Source organism: Dasypus novemcinctus, chromosome 18 (assembly GCF_030445035.2).
Source record: "Dasypus novemcinctus isolate mDasNov1 chromosome 18, mDasNov1.1.hap2, whole genome shotgun sequence".
Taxonomy (NCBI): Eukaryota; Metazoa; Chordata; class Mammalia; order Cingulata; family Dasypodidae; genus Dasypus; species Dasypus novemcinctus.
The window spans coordinates 54,484,658-54,494,216 of record NC_080690.1 but is presented as its reverse complement, the minus strand read 5'-3'; the positions used below and the strand labels follow the sequence as shown (position 1 = coordinate 54,494,216).

The window sequence follows — 9,559 nt, the reverse complement described above, 5'->3', positions numbered from 1 at the left end:
TTTTTTTTTTTTTTTTTCATTTTAGCAGTTTTTAATGGAAGTTGTACATAAGATTCTTTTATTCCTGTATCTTCTCAATTGTTTCTTCCTTGTATTTGCCCTTTTCCTTTCCTACTTGGCGAGATTTGGCTTTACGTTCGAGGATCTTTTTGCGGTCTTTATCCAGTTTTAGCCTAGTGATAACTACCTTGCTGGGGTGAATGCCCACATGGACAGTGGTGCCATTAGCCTTCTCCCGCTGCACCCATTCAATGTAGATGACGTATTTCTTCCTGTAAACCTGGACTACTTTGCCAATTTGCTGACCTTTGTAGTGTCCTCGCACAACCTGAACTTCATCATCTTTTCGGATAGGCATGGATCGAACATTATATTTCTGTCTCAGCTCCTTGGAAAGAGGGGAAGACATAATCTTCCTCCGAATGTGGGAAGGTGCATTGAAATGCCTTTTACGGTTCTTGCTCTGATCAGAGGTCACAAAGGGATTGAACTTCATTCTGGCAGCTGCCGCCTCAGCGATGGCCGCAAAAGGAAAGAGCTACAAACTACTTCCGGTTCTGTAAGTTTACAAGCGATATCGCGAGATCGATTTCCCTCGCAGCGAAGAGTGGCGTGGAGTTTGAACGACAAGAGGAAACGGAAAAGATTTCGAGGAATAATCCAGAAAAATGTTCTGACCCAGGTAGCCCCACTACTCTCTGGGGACTCAGGCTCATTTCTTGCTCCCACACATCCTGTGCTTGGTGGGCCCAGGGCAGCCCCAGCCTCCTCTGATGCTCCTGAAAGTCTCTTTGATTAGGCAGACAAGGGCAAGGTGACAACCATATCATGTGTTTCTGTCCCTCAGTGAATGAATGGGGATGGAGCATTGAGCAAACAGACAAGAAACTTGCCCTTATGGAATTTACATTCTAGTTGATGGGTGGAGATAGAAAACAGGCCAGTATCTAGATGAATATAAAAGATAATTTATGATCTTCCATTATCATTTCCGTGTAGGAAATAAAGTGGGATGATGGAATCAAGTAGCCTGAGATAAGAGTGGGGTGTTCTAAACGGGTGGCAAGGGAGTGTTCCCTGAAGGGGTGACATTTGAGAAAGCATTCTGGGCACGTAGGACGGTTTGTGCAAAGACTATGAGGCAATACAGAGCTTGGGGTGTTGGAGGAACCAAAAGGAGGCCAGTGTGGCTGGGGTGAACTGAGCATGAGGGAGAGTGACGGGAAATGAGGTCAGAGACGTGACAGCGGGGAGGGAGGGGGAAGGGGAGAAGGCACATCCGATAGGGCTGGGTAGGCCACGGTGAGGATTCGACTTGATTCTTAAAGTAACAGGAAACCTTTGAAGGGTTTTAGGCAGAGAAGTGAAATGATCCAGCGGGTGGTTTTTAAAGATGCCTCAGGTTTCTTATTTGACTGCAGGAGTTTCTGGCCCACCGACTCTCAGAGCTGTCATTCTTCCCCAGTCATTAGAGGGCAGGGGCTTGACTCAGGAACCCCTGCCAGGACCTAGCCTGGCTGATCCTTTATTCCTCCCTTCTCTCTCTCTCTCCAGGCTTCACTGTCCTGCACAGGCTGGCTTTCGAGATCAGCAGCAGCAGAAGGGAAAAGACAGTTCTTGGTGTCTCTTGACAGACCATTTGAAGCCTTTTACTCTTATTGTTTTCTACAGGCCTCATGATTTTCTGCATCTGAGTGAACAACACAAACTTACTGGTAGGGGAATGTTGGGAAGGAGGAGTGCTTCTTTTCTCTGTGAGCTCCGTTTTGTCTGGTTTCCTGCCCCCTCTTGCCCAGGCAGAAGGAACCCCAGGTGTCTCAGTTTGCCAGGGTGTCTATGACAAATACCACACAGTGGGTTGGCCTCAGCAAGAAAGGTACTGCCTCACAGTTCTGAAGGCTAGAAGTCTAACATTAGAGTATTGCCAGGCAAGCCTTTCTGCCCGAGTCTGTAGCATTCTGGTACTGGCCTGATCTCTGCCTCTATCACATGGTGAGGTCTTTCTCCTCCTCTGTGTTCCTTCTTTTGGCTTCTATCTCTGAGTCCAGTTTCCTTTACTTATAAAAGGGGTTCTTAGCCAGATTTCAGGGGGTCTGTGAGCTGGAATTGAAAAGAATCAACTTAATATCTTTATTTTCTCTGACCCCCAATGCTGAGTATCATAAAACTACCTGTTGCTACATTCTGAGAAGGGCTCCATGGTTTGCACCTGACTGGCAAAGGGGTCTGCGGAACAAAGAAGGTTAAGAACCCCGGGCTTATAAGGATTTCAGCCGTCTTGGATTAAGGCCCACCCTGATTCAGTCTGGTCTCATCTAAATAGGATCTGCAAAGAGGAGCCTATTCACAAATGAGACATCCCCACAGGACCAGAGTTAGAACTTGAACTTGTCTTTTGTGGGGAATATGATTCAGCCTCCAACACCAGGCCAAGAATATTACTGAGGAATCATGATTCTGGAGAAGTGAAACCACAGACAGCTCCCGTGGTCTTTAGTCCTCTAAGCCATTACCTCTTTTCCACTTCTAGAGGAGAGGGAAAGCTGACCCGGTCACCTCGCGGGCACTCCTGTTCTCCTCACCAGGTGTTGAGCCTGGATAAGCAGGAAGAGGAGGGAGAGTTTCTGGCCCAAGAGCACCAAACTGGGGGCAGGTCTGAGTTTCTCCTGCTTTCCCGCAGCCTGCCTTGCCTCCTTCCTCCTTTTACAGCCCCACTCTCTGATGTATGAGAAGCATCCTAATTCCATGGGGCATCCCCTCCCCTTGCTAGTGTCCATGTCTTTCCTGGGTTTACTGAGGAATCATACTAAGGACAGACTCTAGTCTCATATGCAGGGTATTAAGAAACTTTTATACTGGCACATCCCCTTTAGTAGCTCTGAGGAGCATAAGGTAGAAGAGGTGGAGAGGTAGAGGGCATGAGATGGGCTGGAGTAAGTACTTTGAAAAAGCATTTAATATAGTTTTACATTTGGAAAGCAAAACAAAGGCATTGGTTTTCACAATACAAAGTAACAAAAGTCAGCTTTGGGTTTGTTTTTACAGTTTGTGACGCACTGAGAGGGCAAGATGGCATCTCCAGCCCAGCTCAAAGAAGAGAACTGTCTCCAGAATTCATTTAGGCTACCTTTAAACTGTAGCCCACTTTAGAGTTTCTTTCACAATTCCATCACAGTTCAGTGCCCCTTTCAGACACTGTACCCATCCATCACCCAGATGAGAATGTATGTAGAAAATATGTAGGTTTTGGAGTTGCACAGACTAGTTGGATTCAAATCTTAGTTCCCAGGCCGTTGCTAGTTTTGTGTTCTTGGGCAAGGTACCTAACCTTTAGTTAACTCACAAAACTTTCAATTTCAGGGTTAAGAGATGGACTGTGGAGCTAGCCATGTGGGCTGGAATCCTGGCTCTCAGGCTTGTTAGCAGTGTAGCCTTGAGCACGTGGGTTACTTATCTTCTCTGGGTCTCAGTTTACTCATTTGTGTAATGGGATGATAATAGTATGTCCACCTCATAGAGTTGCTGTGAGGATTGAAATGAATATGGATGTGTTTGTGTACTTACATCTACAGTCATGCGTGTGTATATATGTATAAATATATGTGCTTGGTGCATAACATGTGCTTATAAGTACTAGCTGTTACAGTGGTTATTCTATGTTTAGGATAAGGCTAAGTTATATGAGGCAAAAATAAGTCAACTTGAAAAAAAATCATAATGTCAGTGGTATATGGATATGAGAAAAATCATGATAGTGGTATTTGATGACTGAAATGACAGCATTCAGTCAGGCCATAGACATTCTGTCCTCTGCTTATATCTCACTGGTTCCTACAGAATTGTTTTGATCTTACCTTAACCTTGGTAAACTTCTTTTTACTGGATTTGCTATCATGCACTTCATGGAAAAACAAGCTCCTTAGTTCCCTGTTAGATTTTTCTTCTACCCTCTCATCCTTTTTATTTCTCCACATGAGAAAGAATTATTGTAAGGATTCCAAAGTCTGATAACTACTCCCCCTTCCAGGAGGGGGAAGATACCTAATTAATGCATAGATTAGTGGTTCTCAAAGCATGGACCCCTGGTCCAGCAGCATCAGCATCACCTAGGAATTTAACAGGATTGAAAATCCTTGGCTTCCCCAACCTATAGAATCAGAAACCGGGGCGGGGAGCAGCAGTCTGTATTTGGAGAGATTCTGGTGCTTGCTAAAGTTTGAGAACCACTGTTGTAGAGGAAGGTGACTGTTTTGGGGTTGTTCAGGTTCACAGTTCAGTTCCAGATGCCTGGTTATGACACGAAACTCTTAAGTGTCAGTTACAAACTTGGGAACCAGAGGCAGGAGAGGTGTCAGCTGACTATGAATGTCTTTTGCTCTGGGTTCCATCCTGAACCTTCCAAAGGCAGAGCTAGGGATGTAAGGCCTTGTGCTTTGGGAAGATAACCTGGATTCCCACGTGGGCTCTGTGCTGATCAGCCATGAAATCCTGGGGTTGGGGGTTATATCTTAACCCCTTTGTTTTGGAGAATAAATGAGGTAACATGTAGAAACATTTTGCAAAACTGAAAAATACTCCTCTACTGTAAGTTGTAACCAGACAACTAAACTCCGTATAGCAATGATTCTCAACTTCTTTCCAGAAGGCTCCCAAGGGGTCCTGGCTGCAACTTCACCCACTCCTTTTCCACTCAAGGGAGGAGGTAGTGACAAGCTGAGCCAGAGGTTCCAGTGGGCAGAAGAGACGTTTCTGTGCCTTGTCTATGTCACTCCCCACTGTAACCCGTTTTGGCACTGTGCTGTCTCTCCCCTAGGCTCTCTCTGCTTCTGTTCCCTTGTCTGTGATCTTTCCCCTGCCTACATCTATCTATCCTTGGGAGTGGACCCCTTGCCTCATCTCCCCAACAGTGCAGCCCTTTACTGATTCCTTCTATTCTGTGCCACCCCCATTCCTTTCCCAGAGCACAAGCAGCTAACTGGGAATTTCGCTTTATTCTGATTTTTTTATCATGGAGGGAGGTAGCCTTTGAAAGGAAGTGTTCAGGTCTTCAGACTTGTGGAGTTCGAGCTGCCTCTCCCTCATGTGGCTCTGCTTCAGGAACAGATTTTCACACCAGAGAGTCAATAGTTTTTACTTCTGTTGGTAACCTGAAAAATCTCAGCTCTGAGATTCTTTGAGAACTGGTCCCATGAATCTAATCTGTTGATTCCCGGATGCAGCCCTTGCACCCTTCCCCAGTCTTCTTTCCACTTCTGGGTTCAGCAACTGATGAAGCCATGTCCACGAGAGGCCGTGGAGAGCGGAGGTTGAGAACATGGGTTGGGGAGGCGCACTGCCTGGGTTCCAGCCTAGCTGGGCCCTTAGGTGTGTGAGCGCAGACACCTCATTTCGTCTTCTGGGCTGCTGTTTCCTTACCTGTAAAATGCAGTAGTGATAGTCCCCACCTCACAGGATTTTGTGAAGATTGAATGGGCTAATACATCTGATTGAATTGTGCCCCCCAAAAGGTATGTTGAAGTTTTAATCCCCAGTACCTTAGACTGTGACCTTATTTGGAAATAAGTTAAACATGATGTCACACTAGAGCAGGGTGGGCCCTTAGACCAATATATCTGGTGTCTTTATAAGAAGAGGAAATTTGGTTGCAGGTAGAGAGACTGAGGGGAGAATGCCATGTGACAGCTGAGGCAGAGAGTGCCTGGACTACCAGCAGGCCTCCACCGGAAGCCCGGAGAGAGGCAGGGGACAGATTCTTCCCTGCAGACTTAGAGGCAGCACGGCTCTGCCGACACCTTGATTTCACATTTCTGACTTCAGAAGTGAGGCACTTGTCTCTCTTGTCTTAAGCCACCCACTGTGTGCCTTGCTGTGGCAGTCTAAGAAACTAGACAACATCTAAAGCGTTGACAACGGGAGCTGGGACAGAGTCGACATTCTGCGTTTGTTCTTACTACCCATGTCCTGGACTCTTTACTGTCCTAGTGTGATTAAAAATTTATCACACCCCAGACAAATCCCCTCCGTTCTTTATTAATCCACCGGGGCTCAATTCCCCTTTGCCCTGGCTGTAAGTCTTAGCTAGCTTTTATTCTCACTCCGGGGTTCTGTTGCAGGTCTATTGGGGATGTGTAGGGGTGGTGGGACCACTTGGCTTGGATCCCAGATCTTCTATCCCATTTAGAAATGTTTCACTAGTCCAGGAGGCTTCTTCCATCCTGCTGTGGATCCAGAGGAACTGAGGGGCACGCCTGTTGCCCCCTTCTCTTTGTCAGGGCACCTTGCCCTGTTCTGGATTACTTCTGTCTGGCAAAGTGGTAAGAAACCACTATGGCTGTGTACCAACTTGTGTACTTAGTTCCAGCCCCACTGGTGCTTTTCGGTTTCTCAAGCATACTGAACTTGTTCCCATGTGGAGATCTTTGCCCCGCTGTTCCCTTTGCCTCTTATTCCAGATCATTCTGTGGCCACATTCACAAGGCTTTCATCAGAGAGCCCTTCCTTGGTAACTCTATCTAAAGGAGTCTTCCTCCCCTCTTCATTACAGTACTCCAGTTTGTTTTCTCCATCATGCTTTACCCAATCTGAAATTGTTTTGTTTCTTTACTTTTTTGGTCTGTCAACAGTTCCTGGTGCCTGAGGGGTGCTACTCAGATCAGACTTGGTTTTATTTTACTACAGAAATGTATATATAGACATACCTTCAGGTAGAACAGGTAAGTATAGTTTTATTTGCTATCTCTCCCTACTTCCTGGCCTGGAAACAGGGAGGAGGAGGTCACACATACCTTATCAGAACAACATCATTAACTATCTTAGGTCTTTTATTAGTTTGGTCAAGCAGTAATAATCTAAAGGGCATCTGTTTCCTGGGTTGCCCAAACGCCAGGCTTGAAGGGATATAACTAGTATTCCTCCAACTCCAGTGTCCTTCTAGAACACAAACTTCCTGAGAGCTGGTAGCCTGTCTTTTTCACCATGATATTCCCAGCACCTTGACTAGGGCCTGGCATGGAGCAGGTCATTGATAAATACAGTTGAAAAAAGGAATGTATGAATGACAGATAAAGAGTAAGGCAGGCAACCCTCTTGCCTGACAAGGGAGTGTGTCTTTGCCTGAGTGCCTGCAATGAGAGCCTTTGAACCTCGCCTGATGGGAGAGCCAGCAGGGGGGCTAGGGCATGTGAAACATTTAGAATACTCTGTCATATTTGCTGTTCCACCAGGACCTAGAAAGAAGCACAAGCACCCTTGGTCCCCCATCTAGCATGCTGGCAGGATTTAGCCCTTTAGCATTCTTTGCACCATATCCAGTTGCCATTGGACAAAATTCTCACAGAGAAGTGGAGACTGTCAGGATCCATAGTGTTGCTGAAAATGTAAGGACAAGATGCAGGCAATCAGAGCAGCTCATCTTCCATGGGGACAGCCATGCTCCTGTGTCGCGTTTCAGCTATAGCCACGTGCCACAGGGGAAGCCAGAACTGACAAAGGCAGAGACCATGAGTCATAGTGGGAACTGGCTACAGCTTGACTGCCTTGAATGGTAGCATTTGCCGCAGCAGGAGGTCAAGGATGGGAGCAGGAAAGACCTGTATTCTTTCCAGGGGCACACATGTGGCCAGGACGTTGGCATGGGGTCCAATGACATAGACAAGATAAAGGTGAAGAGGAATGTCCACATGAAGGTCTTTGATGCTTTACTGATTGTGTCACCCAGCCTTCTTGATAGAGACAACAGACACCCCTCTAGCTAGTTTCAGCAGAAGAGGAGTTGTTCTTGTTTTTGTTTTTAAAGGCTCTTAGATAGCTCATGGACTCTCCACGACAGCCAGAGAACCAGGCTTGGAGGTAATGCCAGGTTACAGCACAGGACTGCTCCCTCAGAGACCTCACTGCCTCTACCACAGGCACAGACACCGCAACTCACACCCTGGCCCCTGCTGCTAGGTCTCTGGAACCTCTGTTCCCACCGTTCCCGCCGCTCCCACCATTCCCACCGCTCTGGAACTAGCTGTGTGTGCTGCCACCCTCCCCAGACAGCTTCCATGCTGCACCATGCCCACGGCTGAACATCACAGCTCTGCAGCATAACAACTTTACAGTGAGCATGCCAGTCGGCTATACCTAGGTCACATGCCTGTGCCCTAGATGTGAGGGGCCTCTGCGAAAGCAGGTTTCTTCTACCTCAAGGAGGCACAGATTCAAATAAAGAGTATTCAGAGCTGCTATGGGGCCAAAAAAAAAAAAAAAAGTCTCCTGATAAAAAAAAAAATGTAGTCAGGGGCCTTCCTAGAGCCAAGTATCCCAACCTTAGCCAAGCCATTTTCATTACAGTCTGTGCTCCCTCAAGGCCCTGGTGAGTGCCTCACCCAGGGGGATGGACTTTCCACATAGTGGCTGCTGTTTCTGCTTTCTAGATTTGCTGTCACATGCCTCAGGAAGACCAGTACCCCACTGTGTCAGGGATCCCCAAGGCCACACTGGGTTTGATGATTCCCTGGAGGACTCATAGTTGTACTCACAGCCGTGATTTATTACAATGAGAGGGTACAAAGCACAGTTAGCAAAAGGCAAAGGGCGAAGTCCAGAGGAAACCAGACACAAGTGTCCAAAGGTCCTCTCCCAATGGAGTTACACAGGATGTGCTTAGTTCCCCTGGCAACAGTTGGGATGTGTGAAATGTTGCCATGCAGGGAAACTTATCAGAGACTCAATGGCCAGAGTTTGTACTGGGGTCTGGTCACATAGGCACCCCTGCCTGGCATGTGCCAAAATTCCAGACTCTCAGAGGGAAAGGAGATATTTGGCATGAACCATGTTATTGAGACAAATCATTTGGTAGTGAGCCTCTTTTATCAGTTAGGCTTGTGGGACTCCTCCTGAAATCCAAGTTCCCAGTTGACATCTAAGAGCCAGCCTCATAATCAGGCCTTTCTAAAGATGGCCTGCTATCCTAACTCTTTGCTCCATGTACATTCCCCACTGAATCTTACCCTAATCCCCTCCCCTTATCCTTCCCACTCCTGTATGATCTGCACAAAAAGTCATTCTCACAGAAGCTCCAAGGTCCTAGATGATTTCTCCAGGCACTAAGGGGAGAAGACACCTGGCCAGCAGAAGACTGTCTTAGAGTTGCTTGAGTACAGTTCCTCTCAGTACTTTGGTTCTCTCTTCACGCATTCTCTGCCTGAATAGAGGATCCTCAGGCTCAACTCCAGAGCTGAACTTTGGTTCTCTCTGAGGGAGGATTGGTTGCCAGGCTAATCCTACCTTTCGGTTGGTCCAAAGAAGGGCTGCATGACTTTGAAGAAAGGTGTTCAAATAGAAGGAGCAGTGGGCCTACAAGCATGTGGCCCAGATGTGATCACTGCTTGGCTGTGTATGCTTGAGGAGGACAATTCAGTTTTTCAAGAACTGGGAGTCCTGTCTTATGAAGCAGGCATAAGAAACCCAACTTCACCGGATTGTTTTCTGACCCAAGTGTGAAAATATGTGTGGAAACACATTTAAAACTGCAGGACACACTTGATTGTTTGTTTGTTTTGCTTTTTTTTTTTTT

General features: G+C 46.8%; 1 protein-coding gene across 1 annotated transcript; it reads right to left on the bottom strand.

The window, feature by feature from the left end:
• On the bottom strand, positions 1-546 carry LOC101439196 (large ribosomal subunit protein uL24-like). Its single transcript, XM_004483288.4, has one exon. It carries the CDS (start codon positions 494-496, stop codon positions 59-61), a length of 438 nt encoding a protein of 145 aa, XP_004483345.2. The 5' UTR covers positions 497-546; the 3' UTR covers positions 1-58.
• Positions 547-9,559: the final 9,013 nt, after the last annotated feature.